Genomic DNA, 25705 nt, shown 5'->3' with positions numbered 1-25705 from the left:
CTCCCATTGCTCAGTCCCTGCTCCTGCCAACCTAGCAGTTCGAAAGCACGTCAAAGTGCAAGCAGATAAATAGGTACCGCTCCGGTGGGAAGGTAAACGGCATTTCCATGTGCTGCTCTGGTTCACCAGAAGCGGATTAGTCATGCTGGCCACATGACCCGGAAGCTGTACACCGGCTCCCTCGGCCCATAAAGTGAGATGAGTGCCGCAACCCCAGAGTTGGTCACGACTGGACCTAATGGCCAGGGGTCCCTTTACCTTTACCATACTGAGTTGTTGTTGTTGTTTACATAGGTCATGATGCAAAGAGCTGTTTTGGGCTAGTGTAATGGCTTGTGCAAACACAGGGGGGTTGCTGATTTTTCTAACAGACGCACAAAACATCACTGGCTGCATATGAACCATACATGTAAAGCGTATTGAAAGCAAATGACTTCCCCCAAACAATTCTGGGAACTGTAGTTTGTTATGGATGCTGGAAGTTGTAGGTTTATGAGAGTTAAACAATAGTTCCCAGGATTCTATGGGTGAAGTAATGTGCTTTAAATGTATGGTGCGTATGCAATTACAAACTGCTTCTGCTCCTCTCTTTAGTTTCAAAGGTCTGTTGTCACGCAGCATGGGACTTTCATTGGAAGAGAAACTCTTGTCAGCAATCTAGCTGCTTCAGAAAGTCTAAAAGGCATAGAAAATCATTCAAAGTGGAATCTGGCAACACAAAGCAGCAGAGACACAATGAAGTTCAACAGATGGGTCTCAACAGTCTTTGAAATAAAAGGCACATCAACAACAAAAAGCAGTGAGTCAGTTTGGATGTAACATTTCTAGATATGGAATGATAGTATATGGAATGAACTTAAAGGTGGTTTACCAACTAGGATATCAGGATCTGATCAGTGTCTGCCCTGAGCAGGTGACAGCCCTGCTAAGAGGTAGGACAATCCAAGTAATGTAATATTATTATTATTATTATTATTAATAATAATAATAAATGCCGAGCTTTGGCTAGATTGTTGATTGGTATGTAAATAATACAGAGGAAATGCAGACACGGAACGCTTTGCCACATGAAGGGTATAAACATCTTGCTCTCCCATCCATTCTACCTGGAATTTATTTTTGCATAAAACCTCACTTTTGCAGTTTCAATCTTGATAAGCAGCCCAATGAGAGAACAGCAGACATATCTCAGAAAGACACCAGAAGATAAACAACTTACTGAGTTTGTCCTGGTGCAGCCATTGTGCATTCAGCATATTTATGGCAGGGGTTGTGAGTTGCACAGATATCCGTCATACTGCACCCAAGTCCAGGTACAAACTTTCTGAAATGTTCTTTGCATTCGCAGTGGGACTAATTTGGGAGAAACAAAGAATGTTTTATCAGTCTTTTCTTTTTAAAAAGCATTTCTTTTTAATTATCTCTCTTGTTACCACTGCCTTTCCCATTCCTCCTCTTTTGTTCTTTGTTGCTATTTCCTCTCCTACATCCATTGTGCTGCCCGTGTTGAAATGTAAACGGCAAGCTTCTCACTGTCTGGACTGGGAGGCTTTGGAGAAAAGTTCTCAAGCGGCAACTATTCCAAGGAGGATTCGTTCTCGCTCCTCAGTAGTTCTGAAGAACAGGCCCCTGGCCCTGGATCCTGCAGCCTCTCCACTGGCCTGAACTGATGGAAGTTACTGCTACCACCAGATTCTAAGGACTCAGCTTCACAGGGGCGGTGCATCCAATTTCGACACTTGAGGCAAAATGTGAACTTGCACCTTGCCATTCCTGTCAGCACCACAACTGCTGCTGCCACTGCTTGCGGCATTTGCTGCTGGCCGAGAACCACCGCCAACACCAGTGCCAATTTCAGGCAATATCACAAAGATTTTGGGTGAAACGAGTTTCCCAAGATGCGCTTCTCAGGGGCAAAAAATATATACAATATATTTAGACTACGTAGGAAAAACAAGTGCAGTAATTTTCGCTCCATAACACGCAGTTTTTTCCTCCTAGAAAGTAAGGGGAAATGTCTGTGCGTGTTATAGAGCGAATGCCTACGGATGGCGGGGGAATCTGCTGCAGTCATGAGCAGTCCGTGGCTCACTTTGAAACAGCAAAGCGGGTGTAAGCAGCTCCTGTCAGCGAGACGAGCCGGGGAGGAGGGAGAGAAGCAGAGCGGGAGAGGAGAGGAGCCGCTTACACTGAGTGTAAGCGGCTCCTGTCCGGTTGGCTGCTTTAAAACAACCCCCTGCTCTCTGTCCCTCTCTCCTCCCCACTGAGCTCGCTAAGTAGCAGCAAAGCTTTTCAGCGAGCCGAGCCGGGGAGGAGGGAGAGAAGCAGAGCCTGCTTGTTTTAAAGAAGCAAAGCGGGAGAGGAGAGGAGCCTTCTCCCCTTATACCCCTCTCCTGCATTATTAGCAGCATCCTTCTCCACACCCCCCACGCGTGTTCCTTCTCCCCTTAAACCCCTCTCCTGCATTATTAGCAGCATCCTTCTCCATACCCCCCACGCGTGTTCATTCTCCCCTTAAACCCCTCTCCTGCATTATTAGCAGCATCCTTCTCCACACACCCCACGCATGTTCCTTCTCCCCTTAAATCCCTCTCCTGCATTATTAGCAGCATCCTTCTCCACACACCCCACGCGTGTTCCTTCTCCCCTTAAACCCCTCTCCTGCATTATTAGCAGCATCCTTCTCCACACCCCCCACGCGTGTTCCTTCTCCCCTTAAACTCCTCTCCTGCATTATTAGTAGCATCCTTCTCCACACACCCCACGTGTGCTCCTTGTCCCTTGAGTGCTTTTCCTTCCCTCCCCACTTAAAACGTGGTTACAAAGCACGGATCCACATGGCTCCTCAGGATTTTTGCACTGGGTCACCCCAAATTCACCATCAGATCACATAGCATGTCCATGGCTACAGCCTGCACCAAAAAACACACACACACACACACACACTGTTTCATGGGACCGCAATGGTGCAAAAACGTGGTTACAAAGCATGGATCCACATGGATCCTCAGGATTTTTGCATTGGGCTACTGCAAACTCACCGTCAGATCACATGTCTGTGGCCATAGCATGAACCACAAAAATCATACATCCACTGTTTCATTTAGAATTTTTTTTCTTGTTTTCCTCCTCTAAAAACTACGTGCATGTTATGGTCAGGTGCATGTTATAGAGCGAAAAATATGGTACTTGGTCTCCATTGATTTGAGAATAAAATGTCATGTGTGCAAAACCTAAATGGCATTGCTGTAATGAACTGTGAAGGTTGTGGTCCAGTCAGAAAACCTGACCCTACGAAAATTTTGTGGAAGTAAAGTCTTTGCAAGAGAGAGAGGCTGAAAAGGGAATGCTTAAAGTCCTTTCATGGTGCTTAAAGTCTTTTCATAATGTGCTATGTTTGCGATTTTTCTGCCACTATTTGGAGAATCAGCTCAGTGAAGTGTGTCTGTACTTAACCCTTTCCCCTAAAATTTGGTCAACATTTATTTCAGAGTTGCACTTACCTTTCCAGGGCCATCATATTTGCAGACAGTAGACTCGGTGGGGCAATCCCCAAAGTTTGTCTGGCAAGGATCTATTGGTATGCAAACTTCGCCATCTCCCGTGTAACCATACTGACATGTACATTTGTGATGATTGGGTCCAAGGTAGAGGCAATCAGCATGAGGATCACAAACCTGCTTTGAGCATGGGTTGATGGCTTGGGGGTTGGAGAAAAAAGTGAGGTAAATAAAGACCAGAAATGAATAAAAAACAAACACAGATTGTTTTCATTTTTCCACATCAACAAAAGACCTGGAAAGGAAGTGAATGATAGGAGTCTCTTTGCCACTTGATTGGATGATACCGACAATGATTTACCAAGAAGGATGGATGCCCTCAGTTTTGGGTGGGGGGCAACTGGGGGTGGAGAGCAAAGGCTCCCCCCTTGCCACAGAACAACAGAAGCTGGCCACAGAGCCATCTTATTCAGCACTGTTGCTGACTGGCTAGAAACCCCAAGTCAGGCTTCCTCAAACTCGGCCCTCCAGAAGTTTTTCGCCTACAACTCCCACGATCCCTAGCTAGCAGGACCAGTGGTCAGGGATGATGGGAATTGTAGTCTCAAAACATCTGGAAGGCCGAATTTGAGGAAGCCTGCCCCAAGTGATGTAAGCTGTCAATACCCAATTACTTACTCAGGTTTGACTGAGATGCCCCATACTCCAGAACTCTCTCTTAACCATTACCAGTAAGGGGGAAAAGAAGTTTCTCTTTTCCCCTTGATCGTCTGACAGACAAACCGGATGATACACTAGAGAGCTACCTCCCCATCAGCCACTGCAGGCTACACTCACAACACAAGGAGTTATCATTTGGTAACTGGCCATCATCCATATTCATTCTTTTTCTCTTAAAATTACGCAGGAGATGGCCGATTGACCAATGCTGTGAAACAACGTGCATTACTAAAGTGTATGAAAACGCAGCTTCATACGCGCTGAAATTAAAATGACCTCACCTGCCTGAGTTTGCTGTGTTTCAAATGTTTCAAACCTGCCTGGTTACTTACGTTCACACTGTTTGCCATCTCCTTCATAGTTGGGGAGGCATTTGCATTCCATTTGGCTTTCATCTCTACTGGAGACGGAGCACCTGGAGTTTTCTGGGCAGCGCAAGGCTTGGCATTCGGGGATTGCTAGGACAGAAAGAGGCCCGTTAATTATATGGGTTCAAACATCTTCTCAAGCTATATACAGAAGTGTTAATTACGCTGTGGCAAAAGCCAGGAAGCGAGACAACGTACAACTGATACAGAGCACTCTGCACTGTGTAACATCTCTACCTACTCCATAACTTTCTCACCTGCCATATGCTGCTGCTACAATTGTCATACTAGTGGCAATAGTGGTGAAAAACTGTTGGCATGTACAGACCTTCGAGAAGCGCAGCCCACCTGCATGATGCACTTGTTGTAATCTGATCCTTTGAATGGCTTACCATTCGTTGCCACTATATGTCAGGGGCTAGACTGAGGAGGAATGGTGGGGGCTGCCCCTCTTCCTCCTGCACTTCCCAGAGAAGAGGGAGACAGTATAGATTTAGAACAGTGGTTTGCAGAAGGTAACAGTTCAGAGGGAGTGGGGAGAAGCTGGGAAATATTGGGAGAGGAGCAGGAGGAAGAAGAAGTACCAGGGGAGAGAGAGCTGACAGACTTAGTGTCTTTGGAAAGCATGCCAGACCCCCCTTCTCCCAGGTCCCGGCGAGCATTGAGAGTAGGAGAACAGGAGGCTCAGAGGCAGAAAGGACAGATCAGGGATGACATATGATAGGAGAGATGGAGGGGGTGGGACTTTACTTGGAGCAACGCCATTATTGGAATGGAGAGGCACTTTTCAAAGCCCCTCTCTGTGAATATTGATTAAAGGACTTGGTAAGAACTCTTCTTGTTATCTATGTGTACTTCTTGGCTGCCCACCGGGGGAGGGATCAGATTCTCTGAAGCCTGATACTACACAAGTCAAACTGTTCATTAATTTGGGCCACCCCACCTGCCGTAATTAGACTACCATCTACGTATGCTCATCTCGTATGCTCAGGAACAGAAGTGTCACTTACGTTGGTCACAGCTAGGACCTTTGTATCCAGACAAACATGTGCATTTTCCATCTCCAGTTATCCCACTGTTGCATATTCCATGAACGCAGCTGCATACTAGGAGCAGGAATGAAGCCTTTAGAGCAGTCGGCAATATTTTAGCTACACATTTAAGACTACAGATATTTCAATGCAAAAGTTAATAGGATCACGGGGCTCTGTGTGGAGGACAAATTTATGACCACAGAATACGGCTTGCTACTTCCCAACCCAGCCTCACTATGATTTGCTCATGGTACACAGGTTGTGTGAAGGCCCGCCATTGTCCAGATACAGTGGTGGTTAAATACGTAACTGCTTACCCATTGTTAAAATTACTTGGCAATGTCCCTAGAAACCTTCAAACTCCATGGTAGGAAGCAGAGGCTGCCAGAAAGGAGCATAAAGGCATATCCTGAATGTTCTACTGTTCATTATATACTTTTCAGCAGTGTCAGCAACACTCCTAGATCATTGTTATGAATAATTCTGACAACATTGCTTTCCCAGAATGCTTATATAATTTATCCTCAGAGCAACTCTGGGAGATAGGTTACTTTTACACAGGTGATGAGATGGAAGAATTAATAGATGGCTGTTTGTCCAAGACCTCTGGGCAGAAGTGGATTTTTTCCCCATTTCATTTTGTCCCCAGACCTTCAATGTGTTCCATATACAGTACTTGTTTTCTAGTTAGAAGTGCCTTGCAGAACAACTCAGCTGTGCGTGCTGCATAGGAAATATCCGTAGGAAATGTCTTCAATACATTCTCAGCATGTCAGCACCTACTAACCTATATCCTGATTGCTGCAGTTTCCCTCTATACTTACAACAGAAGCTATCTACAGGAAACATTCCTGTCTGAGAAAAGGTTAATGTACGAGACTGCAGAAGCTCAATTCCTGCAAAACCTTCTCGTTTGGTTAGATGGGGCTGCAGCTCAGTGGTTGAGCACATGCTTTGCATGCAGAAGGACTCAGGCACACTCCTTGGCCTCTCCAGGTAGCTGGAAGAGCCAGTGTACAATAGGGGATAAAGCACTGGGCTGGAATTGAGGAGAACCAGCTTAAAATCCCTAACTCAAAGTTCAGTAAAACTCCCTGGATGTTAATTATTGAAGTGTTGCAATCTCTCATAGGAGGAAGATGGAGTTTGGGTTCCACAGAGTTGGACAAAGGCTTAGGGGGCATTGGCAGTGGGGTTAGTTGGGGTGATGGGGTGCAGACACCTGCAATTTATTGTTTCTGCATAGAGTGGTTAGTGCCTCAGAATTATTTCTCATTCTTAAGAAGGGCCCCAGGGCTGGTTACAAGATTAGCCAAGTAACAACCTCTTCATCATCACTCTACAAGGAAGATCCTGGCTGCTCCACAATAACAATTTTGCTGCACAAAATAGTAATTTGAACAATCTAATCGTGCATAGAGAATCTATAATCACACGCAACTGCTTTTAGCATGGCAATTGCTAGGTGACATGAATAATAAACCTGGGAACATGGGGAATAACATGGCTACATGACTGCAATTTCACACATGTAGCTGCAGATCAACATGAATTTGGGGATAATCTGGATGCATAGATATATTTCTCAGGTATATCTTCTTGCAAAAAACAACAACCCATGAATAGCATGGTGGCCTGCCTTACATTCCAAGATAAACCCTTTGGACAGCACAGAGTATTTGCCAGATTATGGATGCTCCTCATAAGTGGCATTTAAGAAGCATACTTGGATGGGAACAAAGCATTTGCTTTGAGTGAAGGATTATGTTTTCCTAATGCCAAAATAGGACATTATCTCTGCAACCTACAGTAATGGAATTTTCATTTATGAGTTAGTACATTCTATTTTTAAAGGAGCCTAACACCCTACCCAAACTAGACATACCTGAGGTACAATTAGGTCCATAGAGATTGTCTTCTGCACATTTTTCGCAGGCAGTTCCACCAAAGCCTTTCTACAAGAAGCAGCATTTAAAAATAAGGGTGGTTACGAAAGTATAACAGCTGATACAAGACTCAGGCTGCAAACTCATGACTACATTATGACTGCATTTGCAAGCCATGCTAAATTATGGTTTAGTGTGATGTGAACATGCAGGAACAAGGCACAGCAAGTCTCCAGCTTTGCACCCACCCCCCTTTCTCCTCCTCCTCCATGTTCAGAACCTTGTGCTTCTGCTTTTACTTAACCACGGTTTGTCATGCCATCCAGTCCAACAAAGTGTGGAGAACGTTAACTATGATCAGCACCAAACAAGACAACTTCTATAACTGATGAAGCTGGCTTGTTTAAACAAACCACAGCTAAGATTAATCACTGGTAAACTGGTAAAGTAAACCACCTCATTTATTTGCTTCCATTCTCATATGTGTGTGTGTTTACTTAAGAGCCTTATTCCTTTTGCTTTGCTTTGCTTTTCTAAGCTGGGTCCAAGCTGATATGGCAAGCTGTGAAAAATCAAAAGCAGCTGTTTCCTAACCCGCCTCCCAGCTGTGTGGTTTATTGTGATGTGTGAATGTGTCCATAGTGTAATTGGGCAGGTCACCTACTAAGCATATGGCAGAAGTGAGATTTAAACAGAGACTTCAGAGTTCATAACTCAGGTTTTTCCTAAAAATTATTAAGAAGCCACACTGTAGTCATTAATTCTGTGCCATTTCTCAGCTGTAATAACAAAAAGCACATACCTTGCAGGTGCAGGTTCCGTTTCCGATAACACCTTGAAAACAACGCCCCTTGTTATTACAGGGCAATGCTGCTCCACCAGGACATTCTGAAAACAAGCCATCAACAAAACTCAGTTTAATGGTGACGAGTTTTATAGTAGAGCAGTGAGCTTGTTAAAATCTGTTCAGATAGGCATTTTGGGTCAGTACGGGAGTTGTGCTGGCCAGCTGACCATATAAAACACTATACCCTGACAGGTTCTTTTCCAGTTCCCAAAAAGGGAGAGCAAGTGTCAAGGTTAATTCTCCACCCCCATCACCACCGCTGCACACCCTAGATAAGGGGTGGAGAACCTGTCTCCCTCCAGGTGTTTTCAACTCCAACTCCCATCCAGCATAGCCAATGGTTAGGAATCATGGCAGATGCAGTCAGGCTAACATCTGGAAGGCCACCAGATGTGAAAATGGAAATCACAGAAAGGTGGAAAAGGACAAGTTCATAACCTACGCTAAGAACCTGAAGATTGGACTGTTGTGATGCGCTCTATGTAGTGCTGACCTTGAGGTTGACCTGGAATCTGAAGCTAATGCAAAATGCAGTGGCTTGACTGCTCACTAGGGTGGCATACTGCCATCATATTACCCTGTTACTGCAAGAATTGCATTGTCTGCCAATTAGCCAATGGGTGAAGTTCAAGGGGCTGGTTTTGGTACACCACTTGGGACCAGGACACCCAAAAGATGGCCTCTTGGGAGATCATCCTCTTGGGAGGTCTACTCCACACACTGTTGGAATTGGGCCTTTACTGCGGTGGCACCTACTCACTGCCTATCTCTTCGTCCTTTTGGTGCCTGTTGAATATAGTTGCCTTTCAACAAGCCTTCTAAAATCTTTATTCCACTTGGTATCTGTCTCTGATTTTGAACAGATTTTGTGTATGTGCTGCTGTTGTTTTAAAAATGTTTTTTAAAAAATACTTTTATGTGTGTCACTGTTTTGGGGAGAATCATGGGAAGCACTGTGTGTCACTGGTTTGGGGAGAATCATGGGGAGCAATCCAGGAAATTAAAAAAAAAGAATGCAATAGTAATAAATAACCTTTCGCTGCTGGAGAGGCAATATGGAGTGCCATATTGCAGAATGGGCTACAGAAGACCATTGACATTAGTCCAAGAACTCTGTAAGGAATCTGGTACAGATTCAACTCCTGGTGTCTGTAGTTAAAAGGATCAGTAGCAGGCAACGATCTGCCTAAAACAGCAAAATGTTTCAGGTTGGCCTGAAGCAATAGACCAGGCACCCCCAAACTCAGTCCTCCAGATGTTTTGAGTCTACAATTCCCATCATCCCTGACCACTGGTCCTGTTAGCTAGGGATGATGGGAGTTGTAGTCCCAAAACATCTGGAGTGCCGAGTTTGCCTATGCCTGCAATAGGCTAACCAAATGGCATTCAGACTCTGAGAGCAAGATCCAGAAAAGTGCTTAGGCTCATGCATTGGACTGTTCTCAATGAAGGAAGTGTGTGCGCACATGAAGCAGTCACCTGAAAACTGCTGACAACTTTATTCCATTTCCTGGCTGCCTCTTGTTTTGAAGCTACAGCAGAGGGGTAGCCAGTCCTCTGTATCAGTTCGCAGGACTACCATTATTATCAGTATTTTTCTACAGCTGAACCTTGGCAAGAAAAGGGCTTCCTCTTTTTATTTACATTTCGTTGAAGTGCTATATCCTCTACCACTAACAACAGGAATGTGGACCAGACCAGTAGCCAGTCTGACTGGGGCTGACGGGAACTGCAGCCCAAGAACATCTGGAGGACTACAGGTGGGAGAAGGCAGATGTATGCCGATAAGACACTTTTACCTAGGCATTCGGGCCCCCAATATCCTTGGCAACATTGCGACTGCTGGAATTCCCTCATGCATAAGTGCCGGCATCCAGGGAGGGAGAGGGTAAAACTCCTGATTTCAAGGTAGTACCTGGAAGAAAAGGATTTGGGGTTTTGTTAAAGTTACACGGTTAACAGCTAAATCCCTAAAAAGGCTTCCACCTTTTAAAAGTGCCTCTCATGGGCTGCTTCTGCTGGTTTCCCACATTCCTGAGGTTTTGTTGGCCTTCACTAGAGATCGAGCCTTTAGCATGGCAGCCCTGCCCTGTGGAACTCTCTGTCTGTAGAGATTTGGCAGGAATCACCCCTGCCTTCTTTCAGACGCCTACTCTGGGTAAAAGTTAGTTGCCACATGCCACTATTAAGCTGCCACTCAGATCCCTTCACTGGCCTCTTTACACAAACTCTCTGCCCTTATTTTCAAAGTCTAACAACAACAACAACAACAATTTATTACTTATACCCCCGCCTATCTGGCCGGGCCTCCCCAGCCACCCTGGGCAGCTTCCAACAGGATATTTAAAACACAATAAAACATCAAACATTAAAAACTTCCCTAAACAGGGCTGCCTTCAGATATCCTCTAAAAGTATTTCCTTGACACAAGGCGGGTGCCACTACCGAGAAGGCCCTCTGCCTGGTTCCTTATAACCTCGCAGTGAGGGAACCGCCAGAAGGCCCTCGGAGCTGGACCTCAGTGTCCAGGCTGAATGAGCCTGGAGATGCTCCTTCAAGTATACAGTACAGTGGTACCTCGGGTTAAGTACTTAATTCGTTCCGGAGGTCTGTTCTTAACCTGAAACTGTTCTTAACCTGAAGCACCACTTTAGCTAATGGGGCCTCCTGCTGCCGCTGCGCCGCCGGAGCACGATTTCTGTTCTCATCCTGAAGCAAAGTTCTTAACCTGAGGTAATATTTCTGGGTTAGCGGAGTCTGTAACCTGAAGCGTATGTAACCTGAAGCGTCTGTAACCAGAGGTACCACTGTACTATGCCAAGGCCGTGTAGGGCTTGTCTTAAGTCTTGTCTTAACCTCCTTTCAGCTCTTCTTTTTCATTGGATTCTTAGCAAGGTTCTCACTCCTATACAAGGCTGCCATTGCTGTTGTGTAAGATGCCAGGCTTTTTGGCCATTTAAAATCCATGATCATGACAGAGTGCAACATTCGGCAGGTGCACTTTTCCCCAACAACTTTACGGGAGAAATTGCACCTGTGGAACTTGCGGTCCTCCTCCTCTAATGGCCAAGAAATAAAAAAGGCAGGATGTTTTGCCACTCCAGATGAAACTGAAAATGTCGCACCTTGTCTCCTCCTCCACCTCCTCAGCAGGCACTACCTGGAAGTAAAAGAAGCCTAGATGGCAAGAATGGGAGCAGGTGGCAGGGGCAGGCAGTGGAAACACAGTGGATGGGCTGCAGTCCTGTCCAGAGCCTGCCACCCTGAGGTGACTGCCTCACAACGCCACACGGGCAGGCCCTGCTCCCAATAATTTAATAAAGGGCCTGCAATTCTCATAGAAACATACTGTCTTTTCCTTAATATCTCTTAATAGCTTAGCCATCCTTGAGACATTCCATACTTCAGCTAAGTACATTTTCAGGGCCTCTTTTAATGTTTTGCATTTATGCAACGACCATGCAGGGGGGCATCGTGACTGGCTCAGCCATCAACACAAGTTTTTTCATTATGATATTTGATTGCACACATGCACACTGCACTCAGCTGCACCCGTGTAGCGGGGCCTCTTCTCTACACCTTCCAGAGCCTTGAAAAGCACACACGAATGTTCCCTATTGCATACTGGAGACCTGGTCTCTGTGTGAAGTTGTATGCATGAGGATCTTTTCAATCTGTGTAACAAACACATGCAGATCCTGCTATTGTGGTGTGCTAGTCTGTGACACATGTGTTTGTTGTATATGCAGAAAACATTTGAAGAGAAACAGCTTTAGGGCCTCTCCGGATTTGAAGCTGAGGAGCAGGGCGAGCAGGTGCCATCCCATATAGTAAAGGTAAACGGTAAAGAACCCCTGGACATGTAAGTCCAGTCAAAGGCGACTATGGGGCTGCGGCGCTCATCTTGCTTTCAAACCAAGGGAACCGGCATTTGTTCACAGACAGCTTTCCAGGTCATGTGGCCAGCATGATTAAACTGCTTCTGGCACAACGGAACACTGTGACGGAAACCAGAGCGCACGGAAACACTGTTTACCTTCCTGCTGCAGCGGTACCTATTTATCTACTTGCTTCCAAACTGCTAGGTAGGCAGAAGCTGGGACAGAGCAACAGGAGTTCACCCCGTTGTGGGGATTCGAACCGCCAACCTTCTGATTGGCAAGCCCAAGAGGCTCAGTGGTTTAGACCACAGTGCCTTTTACATTCCATATAGTATCCATAGATCTATTGTGCGAATGGGGCTTACGCTTATTGGCAATATCAATATGTAGTAAACAAGTGAATTACCTGCAGTCACGTATCCCAGAGCTATTGGTGATTTTGGTATAACCTTCAGGACAACTGATTTCATAGTTGAGGGAACAAGACCTGCATTTGGTTTTTGTGGTAACAAGTGCCTTCTCGTCACATTTGTTCTTTGCCTGAGAGCGAAGTGAGGGAAAACAGAATTAAGGCAATTAGAGCTGCCCACATTCGCACCTATTGTCATAATAGAGCTTTCAGCAGCAGTTGGGTGTGTTGACGTTAACAGTGGTTCTGGCCTATTCCAGGCAATCATTTAGTAGAGGCTCAGCGTTAGTGGAGAGAGTCAAATAATATGTATGAAGTCAAAGAAGTTTACAGTCAGCGGAGGAGGTAGAATAATAACAATGCCGTAAATGCTAAGCTTAATAGAACAGCAGCACTTTACGCTCCCATTGTGCCCTGAGGCCTCTGAGAGCCAAACTAAACGGCATGTTAAATGCATGGTTACATTTGTGTGCCTTTTAATTTGTTCACAAAAACAATAGCATTGGCTAAAGAATAGACCTTGGACTGGGAATGTGGTGCAGGGCAGGAGAGGTTTTAACAATTTTTCTGTGCTGTTTTCCTGACCAAAAAAAAAAAAAAAGTGCTCATGAAGCCACTGGCTCCAGGAGGAAAACTAAGAACCTGAGAAAGAGCCCTGCGCTGGATGAGGCCACAGGCCCACTTAATCCAGCATCTTTTCCTCACAGTGGCCAACCAGGTGCTCATGGGCAGACCATAAAACTTGCAAAATGTGTACTTTAGTCAAAACTGCATGCAAAAATGTGTTTGTTAAGATAAATCTGCTAAGGAATTTTCATGATGAAGATTTTTTTTTAAAAAATGGCGAATTGCTGCAGAAATGTTGAGAGCTGGATTTAAGACTAGAAAAAGTAGAAGCTGAGAGAACCCAAATTGACATAGAACCCCAGCTCCTTGGGAAACTTTACTTTTCTACAGTGCTTTTTTCCTTAAATAATGTTTAGGGGTACTCTCATTTTCCTACTCATATTGAAATACTGCCCCTCAATGAGGCCAAACTTAGATTCACAAAATGTTTAGGGGTCTGCGTCCCCCCAGAAAAAAAGCACTGCTTCTCAGTAAATCCTATGCATGTCCACTCAGAAGTAAGCCCCATTATGCACAACAGCACTTACTTCAAAAGAAGTGCGTAGCCTTAGTTACCCAAATCTCTTTCATGGAGAGAACAACGGATACACCAACATTTCAGAGCCAAGAGAGTCCAAGATTGGCTCTAAAATCTATCTCAGAGATCAGGCTCAAGTCCTCTGCCTGTTTTACTCTGCACCTGTTCAAACTCAATTTCTCGCCTGTAGGTGTGTTTATGGGAGATAGTCAACTAAGCAGAGAAAACCTATTGAAATTAATGGACCTAACTTCATCATGTTCATTAATTTCAGAGAGCCTACTGCGAGCAAAAGTTAGTTGAATACCAGCCAACAGGTTTATCCATAGCTACTCCTCCTTTCTCTATAAGCATCCAGTATGGATCCTTATGAAAAACTCTGGTATCGTCATCTAAAAACAAAGCACACTACTTACCTGTTCAGCTGTTTTCAATAAAGTGATGGTATTTGTAATTAAAGACGATACGAGAAATAAAAATGCCAAGTGTTTCTCCATGATGAAAAATAGTTGCTCGTAAATGCTGATGTAGCAACACAATTTTACAAAATTCTGCCGTGCTCAGTTCATCTACATTATTAGACAAAAGCGAGTGCCATTCAAAATATATCCTTTTTACCTTCTCCCAAAGCAGGCAATGAATGGAGAGCATGTGAAACCTGACCTTAGATAGCAAAGGCTACCCAAATGCATGTAGTTGCAGAAAGTGCTCACAGCAAACTCATTTAACACTTCCTAACTGGCATCCTGCCAGACTTTACTGTGCAAATTCTCCTCCCTGGGCCCCCTCCCCAATTTCTGGAGTTGTTGACAGCAGATTTCCAAGGACACTGAGCACTGGTGACAGAAGATAAAGTTCTGGCCATGAGTCAATGTGTCATCCACTAACCTTTCTTAAATGAAGTGAGACAGATCTTGGTTTTATTTTATTTTATTGCAAAGATGTGAGTGTAACAGAGCGCAATAAAAGGCTTATCAGAGGTGGGCAAAATAGCATCTCTAAGTTTCCAGTTAGCTGTAGCAAGTGCTTACTTCATGTTGTGATATCTTATCGATTCTTTTAAGAAGGCTAGGATAGGCGACACATGTTTTTGTAAAGCAGTCCTAATTACCTGCATGCCTCACAGTGCAAACAAACATTTGAGGCTGCCTCCAGACTGTCTGGGACGCGGGTGGCGCTGTGGGTAAAACCTCAGTGCCTAGGACTTGCCGATCGTATGGTCGGTGGTTCGAATCCCCGCAGCGGGGTGAGCTCCCGTCTTTCGGTCCCAGCTCCTGCCCACCTAGCAGTTCGAAAGCACCCCTAAGTGCAAGTAGATAAATAGGTACCGCTTTATAGCGGGAAGGTAAACGGCGTTTCTGTGTGCTGCGCTGGTGCTGGCTCGCCAGAGCAGCTTCGTCACACTGGCCATGTGACCCGGAAGTGTCTCCGGACAGCGCTGGCCCCCGGCCTCTTAAGTGAGATGGGCGCACAACCCTAGAGTCGGACACGACTGGCCCGTACGGGCAGGGGTACCTTTATCTTTACCTTTACCAGACTGTCTGTATTTTGCAGGAGGGATTTATTTGCATACCAGACATATAAGTTTGCACAATTAAAGTGGGATGGAAGTGCTCTGTTGCCTTGGCTGAACAAATCCAGAAGAAAACTTTCATTTTCTAGAGATATTGGGAAATTAAATTGGTCAATCTGTCCTAGAGGAGGAATGGGCTTGGATCTGAAGGAGTATCCTCTCCCAATTGATGTCAGTAGTATCAAAGGAAGATTTCTATAAAAAAAGAATTCCAAAGGCATCTTACAACGCCAAGTCCCAGTTTCAGAATAGCATTTGAAAATATGGCACATTGCTGTTATAACCATGCTAACTTTTTTTTTATAGGAATCAGAGGGAGGCAAAATGCTGAGTGGCTTATTTATGGGAAAGCTAAGGGTTGCTTTTTTTAGCTTTTTGGAATGACAGATTTGTACTTTTTCTTTATTGTGGATGGTTGCATGTAATTAATTAATTTTGTGTAAGCTGGCATTGCAAGAGTTTTGAGACCCAAATGATATTGGTCATGAGATACAGCAAGTCCACAACTTGTGCACATTTAGCTTTCCACAGGTGGAAATTTCAAACAAAAAATTAGAAGCAGGTGGGAAAAGGTCGAGGTTCTGGGGAAAATGACTTTTATATTCTCACCCACCATTTAAAATCACATATAGTTTTAAAATCACATATAGTCTTGACTAGATGCAATTTTGGCTTTAGGCGTGATTCCCTGGAACGTAACCCCCACAATAAGTTGCAAGCCTAACTGCACTACTGACTTTTCCAGGGCAAAACCAGAGGTGCTCTAATCAGGAATACCGCCAAAGGTCAGATATGGACTTAACCAGTTGTTTCCGGTATGCCTTGGGATATCCTCCGGGGAAAACAGAAGTTGAAATTGGCCGTTTCAGGTTCTCTAATTACAGTTTATTCTCACGTTTCCTCGTTGAATGTAGGGAAGCATCCGATACTGATCAGGTTCCCTCTACTGGCAACGTGTGTGTATTGCACCTTATAATCTAGTACGGAGGGAAACAAGAAGGAGGGATCAGATCAGATCAGATATTTCCATATACAGTATATATAGAAAGAAATCCTAAGAAGAGGTTCCTCCTCCTAAAAACCCAGCACAATGTAGTCTGAGCATGCTCAGTTTCCATGGAATACTGACGGATGGGAGGGGTAGTAGGCTAGTTTCTATACATACTTTCACGTCCCTTTCTAACCTCCATGTAGACAATCAAGGACATTCTCCAGCCAGGCAAAAACACGTGTGTGTGTGTGTGTGTGTGTGTGTGTGTGTGTGTGTAGCAGGGCCTGGGGTGGGGTATGACCTGGACATACTGGATGTGGCCTGGGAAGAGTTCTGAGGACCAGGGAGAGACCTGGAGGATAGACAATACTGATCTAGACAGAGAAATAGTCTGAATTAATATGATACAGCTGTGCATGTTCCTAATTAGTTACCAGGAAATGAATCTTCTTAAATTGCATGTGGTTACACTAGAATATTTTCTTTCCCATGTGTCCCAAGTGCAAATTCTTCTTGTTTCCTTTGCATAGAGCCCAAAAGATTTCGTCTGTGTACAAGACTGACCAATGCTATTCATTGAAATCTTCCCATGCCTCTAACTAGATTAGTTCAATCACAGCCTCTCTGAATAGACTTTTATCTAACTGGAAAACATTAATCACAAGCACCAAACAAATAAACCTCCAACCTGTCACTGTGGCCGTGTATTGTTCTTTTCGAGAATGTTCTGCTAAAAAAGAAAAAGAAAGAAGATAAAAATTCTAAAAATTCTAACATAGGAAAGGACAAGGCAGAGAGATTTCCTGCACACTCATCAGATCTATTATGTGCAGGGGAAGTCAATCGTTTCTCCAGGGTTTACAGTGTATACATTACAGTTGACTGTGTATACTGAAAGCCTATACTGTACAGCCAAGTCATCTTGCGGGCCATTGTTTCATTTTGACCTTTATTTCAATAGGTCTATCCATGCACTTTGACTTTTGTGGACTGTATGTGATTCATGGGCAGCTAGATCCACCCAAGAAGGCTTCATTACTATGTAGAGGTGCACATGTGCCCCCGCCAGCCCCATGTGTGCCAGCTTGCAGAAGTTGCTGCTGGTTCTGGTGCAGCTTCTGGGATCCTCGGATACAAACTGATGTTCCTAACAATTCCAATGCAGATCCAAGATTCCAAGAGGGACCTGCAACTAAATGGTGCCGTATAGTCTCTCCTCCTAGCAAGAGTCCTCATCATAAAGTAACCAGCCATCCAGCCATCATGCCCTTCTCTAGCAGCCCATTCCATTTTTGCACCCCTTTCTGGTTCTCCATTCTCTTCCTTGATTGGCACTTGACATTCTGTTGCTACTGAGCATGCTCATTCTTTAACGGACTTTGCTTTTCTTTTTATTCTAGGGTTGTTCTCTTAAGTTTATTTGAAATGGTTTTTCAGGGGTGGGGCGTGACTTCCCTGAACATGCTGATACCTCCCTCTTGTTTTTCAGTGGTCCTGTTGCGGTTCCGTTCTTCTCAGCCTATACAACCTGAACCTGCTATTAGTGGGAATGTTACCCTGGTGTAAGGCTGCAGAGACTCGTCACTGGCACACAGAGCAGCAGGAGCAGAGAGAAAGCTGGATGTTCTCTCTTCCTTCGTGTCACTTTCTCAAAATGTTTGGACATAAACAGAAGTGGCTTCCCAGGTAAGGCAGAACTGATATGCTGACATCCTAGTAGGTGGGTGGCTGTTGTTTACTGGGAGGCACTATGTGGCCTCTGATGATGCTTTTCCACCATGCCACAAGTGGAGAGAAAGCAGGATAAGGGGTTAGTGCAATGAAGGCCAGGGGAGCTGCAAAGATCCATTATAACATTTGAGAGATTGGAAGATTTGTATGATTGTGATTCCTAGCAGTTCCTGAGTTGCACTACAAGGAAGGAAAGAGAAGAACTCAAAGTAAGCACGCAGAGAACGAAAACCTAGTAACTCACATTAAGCATAATTTGTTTGTTTTTCTTGTATCTATGTTCCTGTTTGGCAACTCACAGGGTCCTGCAGCAACTGGGGGGGTCAATGTGGCTTCTTTCCTGTTATCCTGTGTCAACCAGGGGTCCAGAACAGCTTTCAGAAAGGCTAGAAATCAGACATTTCCCTTTCCTGTGCTATGATCAAGACAAAGCCAAACATTCTTTATCCATCACCAGGATGGGGGGGGGGGGGAACCCACCCTTTCATTCCCATGAGACTTGCTTCTTCCCCACTGCCTGCAAATGCCAGAGCACAAAAATATGCTCCTGTGTGGATATATTTTTTTAAGGTCTCACTAGGAATGTTTGCGGAATTAGATTTCTGCACCCCGACATGCATTTCCCATATTATGGGTGGTATTCAATGAAGCAATAGTCATAGCAAACCCACTGAAATTAATGAACACAAGTTAGGTCCATTCATTTCAATGGGCTGACTCTGAGTAAAGCTTAGTGCATCAGAAAATATTAGACTCTTTTCCCCCGAATTTTTTTTATTCACTTTATAACACAAATAAAGAACAAAAACAGAAAAATGAATAATACAAACAAATTCTTGTCATATCCTTATTTTCTAAACATTGTTAAATGGGCTTCCTCAAGTCCCACCTATCTGATTTTCATTTTACTTCATCTTTAGCAGTTTACATATATCATAGTTTCTAACCATTTTTTATCACACTTAAAATAACTTCACATTTTATCACTTACAAATAATACTGTTTTAAAATACACTATCTTCTACTTCTAACCCTACAGCCTATATCCACTTCCAAAGCTATTCTAAGATTTAAATATTAACATATTTTTTCAAATATTCCTTAAACTTCTTCCAATCTTCTTCCACTGTCTCTTCTCTCTGGTCTCGGAGTCTTCTGGTCAGTTCGGTAAGTTCCATATAGTCCATCATCTTCATCTGCCATTCTTCGATAGTTGAGAACATATTAGACTCTTGGGGTGGAATTCAATGTCACGCTAAGGAGATCGTTCCATCAGTGCCAGCATTTCTGCTTCCAGACAGAACAATCTCCCCTCTTTGTGTTGTCCTGGAGTTTTCCTGACTCACCCAAACAGACTGGGGGAGAGTAAAGGGTGGGAGAGGGTAGGGAGTCGCTAGCAGGACTCATTGCACTAGCTTCTGCTAGTGCATTGCTTATTATGTGTTATGCACAAATAGTCCCGAACTGCTTGTGTATATTATGGAACTGTATACCTTACTTATATGCCTTGTGGCATCTTGCAAGAGGAGTCACAAATGCACTGTGCAATTAACCACAGTAAACTTTCACTGGGCACTTTGAGAACCTGTCTCTATTTTCTTATATCTAGTGTTTTACTTCCTCTACTGAACACTACTAATAGACTTCAGTGAAGAAGACGGAAGCGTTCTGCGTATCTCACAGACTTACTGAGAGCATTCTATGGCTCACACACACCACAACGAAAAATCCATTTCCCAAACCTCTGTAATCCCATGCCTATCTGATTCGTTAATGATTCACATAACTCTCTGTTTATCAATTAAACAGGTCCGCACTTCCTTTGTTTTATATAGTGCATTTTGTTTCATGTGCTGCATTTTGCTTAGCCCTCCCATGGTCCGCCCGTAGGTGGCCCTTGTATCTACCCTCTCTTGCATATTTGCCGGCGCATGTGCATTAGTGGAAGAGAGGAAGACAGAGCAGGCAACACATTTCCTTCAATCCTTCCCTCAACAATACTCCAGTGCTGCATTTCCAGAAAACCAGAATACATTTTGGTTCTGCACAGGCTTTTCCCTTTCTTTACAGGCACTGGGAGGAAGGGAGGGGTTATCGTGGCAAGGGCTGGTGGTTATTGCATGGCATAGGTAGTAAAAAGGTTTCTATGGCAGTAGGGGTACCAACTTAAATAAAATACTGTGGTGGCCCAGGTAAGCTCAGACCCGCATAACTGATCACACGATGCAGTGCACAGACACCATTTGAATGGGAATGCCCTTCAACTTTGTGGGGGACCGGCCCCCTCAAATATTTTTATTATGGGGGCTGAAGCGCCCACAGCCCCTAGGAGTTGGCTCCTATGTATGGCAGCCATACCAGCAGCTGGGAAAAAGAGGCTGTGGAACACAGTGGAATGCAGGAACCCAGCACCTATATTTACAGTTGTTCACATCTACACTAAAAAATAAAATGATAATAACAGATCTACAGAGTTACACAGCTGGGCGAAACAAGCAACACGCCAACACATGGTGGGAAACAGTAACAGCCCATAAAGCCATGAAGTGCTTCAAGTGCTCTCTTCTTGGCAACAGATATGAGCAACACAGAAAAAGTAATGAGGCAGATCACATCTAGGATGGATGCAGGTGGGGAGTGTAGGAAGGGGCAAGGGCACGGAGGAGTAGTTCTGAGATGGGGAAAATTGGGATATGCAACCTCCCATCATTCAGGGAAGCAGTCATTCCTTTGATTTTCAAAAGCTATTGTTAGTGGGTAGTGAGAAAGTGGTTTGTTTGTTTTGTTATGTGAGAAAGTGGATTTGAGAAGAGGAAAACCTTTTTCACCAATTTGACCGGCGAAAATGTACAAACTGGGTAACAAAGCCTCTTGAAAATGCAAGCTTAAGGATGGGGATCTCTACCATATGTGGTGGGAATGTGAAAAGATGAAAAAATTTTGGGATCTAATATATAATGAACTCAAGAAACTTTTTAGGTACACATTCCCCCCAAAACCGGAGGCTTTCTGTAATGAGTATGAGTTACTCGTGCGTAAACTGGTGCCTCTCTAGGCTGATTTGCCTTGTTAAACCTTTCTGACTGCACAGCCCCTTCTGATCATGACTGTCTCAGTCACTAGCAGAATCCGTCAGTGGGCGTTTCTTGAATCTCTTCCAACATAAGAGTTGTTTGACACCCAATCTTCTCCGCCTCTCACTGCGCGGGAGCCTTCTGCGCAGGGTGGGCGTGGGTAGCGGGGGACCTGTCCCCTCCTCACTGAGTTCCAGTGAAGAGTCCGTGAGCCCTCTCTCCGATTTTCCCATCTGCTCACTTTTGTTCCTGGTGTTGCGCTTAAATGCTTCCCCCTCCACTGAGTCGCCTCTCCCCCTGCTGCTGGGTCCTTCTCCAGCATCATCCAGGAGCCTCCCCTTCGCCTCCCGCTCTGATGTCAGTTCCCTGACATCCACCTCCCCCCCAGAATCCCCTCCACCCCTGGGCCGACCTGTGGGACCAACTTCGTCCCCTTCGTCGGCCGAGGAGGCGGGGAAACCCCGGAAGGAACTGTCACCATCTTCCGTGGGTTCGAAACCCGCTTCCCAATCGCTCTTCCACCTACCAACGGGGTGGTCTTCCCCGTCTGATGCTTCTTCCTCCGAAACCTCTCCTCCCTCCTCGGAGTCAGAAAATCCCTCAAAAACCTCTTCCTCATCTGTGGTTCCAAATTGCTCCTCCCAGAATCTCTCCAGGGGTTTGGGTTTGTCCGGGAACCGGTGGTGGAATACCTCCACCAGATACCTGTCCTCGACGGCTTCCGTGGGGACCCACGTGTTTTCGGACCTGGGTTCCCCTTCCCACGCTACCAAATACTCCACCCGGCGCCCTTGCCACCTTGAGTCCAGTATTTCCGTGGCCCTGTGGTGGTGTTCCCTTTCTTCTACCTGCGGGTGTGTGGTGACTTCTCCCTCTTGCCCCTGGAATTCCCGCCCTTCCCTATGCGGTGAAAGCAGGGACCTATGGAAAACCGGGTGTATTTTCATGCTATCAGGCAACCTGAGCTTAAATGCCACGGGATTAACTTGCTGTGTTACCTCAAAAGGTCCCAGCCGTCTGGGCTGCAACTTCTTGCACCCCCCTTTGAAAGGTAGCCCTTGGGTGGACAACCACACCCGGTCCCCCACCCGTATGGTCTCCCCTTCCCTGCGGTGCTTGTCTGCCTGCCTCTTGTAAGTTTCCTTGGCCCGCTCCAAGTTCATCTTAAGTTGCTGGTGTAGGGCCTCCATTTCTTCCACAAACTGCTCTGCGGCGGGTACGCTCCAGCTTTCCTCCCCACTCCCCGGGAAGGCCCTGGGATGACACCCATGGTTGGCCATGAATGGGCTCATTCCCGTGGACACGTGTTCCGCGTTGTTGTACGCGAATTCAGCCAGCGCTAGTTTTTCTACCCAATCGTTCTGCCTCTCGCTGACATAGCAGCGTAGGTATTGCTGGAGTATACTGTTCGCTCTTTCTGCTTGCCCGTTGGTCTCTGGGTGTCTCGCCGTCGAGAAACCCACCTCCACCTGCAGTAAGCTCATGAGTTTCCTCCAGAACCGGGAAGTAAATTGTTTTCCGCGGTCGGAGATAACCCTCAAGGGGGCGCCATGCAGCCGGAATATGTGCTCCACAAACAACCGGGCTGTTTCCTCTGCCGTTACAGCATGTGAGCAAGCTATAAAATAGCACATTTTTGTCAGTAGGTCGACCACTACCATGACTGTTGTCTTTCCCCGGGACTTGGGCAAATCTGTCATAAAATCAATGGATACCACCTCCCAGGGTTTCCCCGGCGTGGGTAAGGGTTCCAGCAATCCTGTGGGGGCAGCCCGCTCCCCCTTTGCCCTTTGGCAGCGGTCGCACCCCCGTACATATTCCCGTACATCCTCCCTCACCCTGGGCCACCAGAACTGCCTGGTCACAAGCATCATGGTTTTGTGCTGTCCAAAGTGCCCTGCTGTGGGGTTGTCGTGGAGTTGTTTGAGTACCTTTCCCCTCAGGGTCTCCCCCGGTACGTACAGCGCTCCCCTATAGTACAGTACCCCTTCCTTCTCCTCAAACCCTTCTTGGGTCCCTCTTCCGTCTCGTAGTTCCCGGATTTTAGTTTGCGCGAACACGTCGTTTCTGGTCAGCCCGGCTAGTTCTCGTTTCCCCACCAAAGTTCCCCCACACACCCATCGGTCCTCGGGGATCACGTGTCGTTTCTCCGGCGGCCCCTCTCCTTCCAGGTACTCCGGTTTACGCGAGAGAGCGTCTGCTCTTACGTTTTCTTCTCCGGGCACGTAGCGGATTTCAAAGAAAAACTTGGAGAACTCCTGTGCCCATCGAATCTGTCTCTGGTTGAGTACTCGTGCGGTTCTCCAGTACTCCAAGTTCTTGTGATCTGTGCAAACCTGGATCTGTTGTTGCACCCCTATCAGTAGATGACGCCAACGACGAAAGGCCGCGTAGATTGCCAGCAGTTCGCGGTCATACACTGTATAGTTTTGCTCCGACTTGCTCAGTTTTCTGGAGAAAAAGGCACACGGTTTCCATTCCTGCTTTCCCTTCCCTGGCTGCAAAAGGACCGCCCCCACGGCTCTGTCGGATGCGTCGGTCTCTAGCCTCAGGGGTTTCTCCAGATCTACGTGCAGGAGTTGCTCTTCCGATGCGAACGCCTTCTTCAGTTTTTTGAAGGATTGCTGGGCCTCTTCTGTCCACACAAACTTCTTTTTGCTACTGAGACAATCCGTGATTGGCGCTGTCAAGTGGGCGAAGTTCTTGATGAACTTCCTGTAGAAGTTGCTGAACCCTAGGAACCTCTGTACGTCCTTCCGTGTTTTGGGAGCCTTCCACTCCAGCACTGCCTGCACCTTGCTTGGGTCCATTGCTAAGCCTTTGTCAGACAACTTGTACCCCAGAAACTCGACTTCTCTGGCGTGAAACTGACATTTTTCCAGCTTGACCCACAACTGGTGCTTCTGCAGTCGTTGTAACACTTCCCTGACGTCTCTAACATGTTGTTCCTCATTGTCCGAATAAATTAAGACGTCGTCCAAGAAGGCTACGCAGTTCTTGTACAGCAGAGACCCCAACACGTGGTGCATGAAAGCTTGAAAACAGGCGGAGCCCGACTGTAATCCAAAAGGCATAACTAAGTACTCAAAGGCACCTAGGGGTGTGAACATTGTGGTCTTCCATTCGTCCCCCTCCCTCATCCTGATCAAATTGTATGCGCCCCTGAGGTCCAGCTTGGTAAAAATTTTGCCTTTCCTCACTCGCGTTAAAATGTCGTCAATCCTGGGCATTGGGAAGGTCACGGGTTCTGACACCAAATTGACAGCTCTATAGTCCACTACGAGCCTGGGTTTATTTGTGTCCTTTTTGTCCACAAAGAACACCGGACTGCCCCCTACTGCCTTTGATTCTCTTATGAAGCCTCTTTTCAGGTTCTTGTCGATAAATTCTCGCAACTCCTTCATCTCCCTGTCTGACATGGCGTACAGCTTACCCACTGGCAGCTGAGCCCCCGGAAACAAGTTGATCTGGCAGTCAAAGGGCCTATGGGGTGGCAGTCTATCTGCCTCCTTTTCGCTGAAGACCTCCCGCAGATCTGCGTATTGTGGCGGCACCTCCCCTTTCCGCTCCACCGCCATCCCAGCCACCCTGGCCACGGTCATTCTTGGGGCTTCCCCCCCTAGACAGTGTTCCAGGCAGTAATCTGACCCAAAGGTGACTGTCCTCTGATGCCACGCCACCACTGGATCATGTTGTGCTAGCCAGCTCATCCCTAATATTATTGGGGGTCCTGCTAGCGAGGCGACGTGAAAGGCGATGGTTTCCGAGTGCCTGGACACCCTCATTCTCATTGGCGGGGTTTGGTGTGTCACTTCCCCTCCTAGAAGCTCCCTGCCATCAATGGTGGTCACTTGCAAGGGAAAATCCAAAGGCAGTAAGTGGAGCTGGTGCTCTAATGCAAAGTCCTTGCTGAAGAAATTACATGAGCTGCCTGAATCCAGCATGCCTTTCACCTTGACTGGGTGCCCGTTCGGGAGTTCTAGCACCACTTCGATGGCTATTGCCGCCTTGGGGGGGTCTGGTTGGGGCACTTTTACTGGTGGCTGGCTTGGCTGTTGTGCCCCTTGATTGGCAGCCAAGCATTCTCGTTTCCCTGTTCCTGTTCCTTTACCACCTCCTCCTCACCCCCTGCGGTTCCCACCATTCCTTGCTAAGCCTTTCTTTGAGGGCAGGCTCTGGCAAAATGGCCTGGCCGCTGGCAAAGGTAACACTTTTTGGAGATTTTCCAATCCTTTCCCTCCTTCTTGCGCCCTTCGCTGGTGCTTGAAACTTCCCGCGCGCGCGCCCCATCTATTTCCATTGGCTCTGCTGGCGGGGAGGGCTGCCTTGGTATTTCAGGAATGCGGTAGTCATGGCAACGTTGCTCTCTCCCTTCCCGCCTCTCCTGGGCCCGCGCTTCCTGGCGCACGCCAATCGCAAGCACAGCCTTGGTCAGCTGATCCATCCCCTGTGGGCGGGGTGCGCGGGAAAGTTCATCCTTAACCGTTGGGGACAACCCCTCCTCGAATAACATCTGTATGGGTTCGGAGCCCAGTTCCCACCCGAGG

The 25705-nt window shown here is 46.2% G+C and overlaps 1 protein-coding gene and 1 long non-coding RNA gene across 5 annotated transcripts in view; one reads left to right on the top strand and one right to left on the bottom strand.

The window, feature by feature from the left end:
- STAB2 (stabilin 2) overlaps window positions 1-16299 on the bottom strand; it is a 103441-nt gene extending 87142 nt beyond the window's left edge. For 2 of the 4 annotated variants that reach the window (XR_013977060.1, XM_080971659.1), the window contains exons 1-9: window positions 14206-14443; window positions 12643-12776; window positions 10155-10270; window positions 8311-8396; window positions 7508-7577; window positions 5599-5694; window positions 4553-4678; window positions 3504-3700; window positions 1220-1353 (exon numbers count right to left, since the gene is read on the bottom strand). Coding sequence is in view for 3 of the 4 variants with exons in the window: in XM_080971659.1 (XP_080827785.1) it covers window positions 1220-1353; window positions 3504-3700; window positions 4553-4678; window positions 5599-5694; window positions 7508-7577; window positions 8311-8396; window positions 10155-10270; window positions 12643-12776; window positions 14206-14286 (1040 nt within the window). In the remaining variant the exon portion in view is untranslated. Of the gene's footprint in view, window positions 1-1219; window positions 1354-3503; window positions 3701-4552; window positions 4679-5598; window positions 5695-7507; window positions 7578-8310; window positions 8397-10154; window positions 10271-12642; window positions 12777-14205; window positions 14444-14900; window positions 14922-16257 lie in introns of those variants that run through there. The other 2 variants (XM_080971660.1, XM_080971661.1) reach the window with 2 other exon arrangements.
- Window positions 16300-17509: 1210 nt separating this feature from the next.
- LOC308457734 lies at window positions 17510-19855 on the top strand. The gene is made up of 3 exons (XR_013977095.1): window positions 17510-17552; window positions 17843-18039; window positions 19694-19855. It is a non-coding gene; the product is annotated as an uncharacterized lncRNA (long non-coding RNA).
- Window positions 19856-25705: the final 5850 nt, after the last annotated feature.

Source organism: Podarcis pityusensis (genome assembly GCF_964106645.2).
Source record: "Podarcis pityusensis genome assembly, chromosome: 10".
Lineage (NCBI taxonomy): Eukaryota > Metazoa > Chordata > Lepidosauria > Squamata > Lacertidae > Podarcis > Podarcis pityusensis.
The sequence above is the reverse complement of the archived record's forward strand: the minus strand, read 5'-3'. Positions and strand labels throughout refer to the sequence as shown.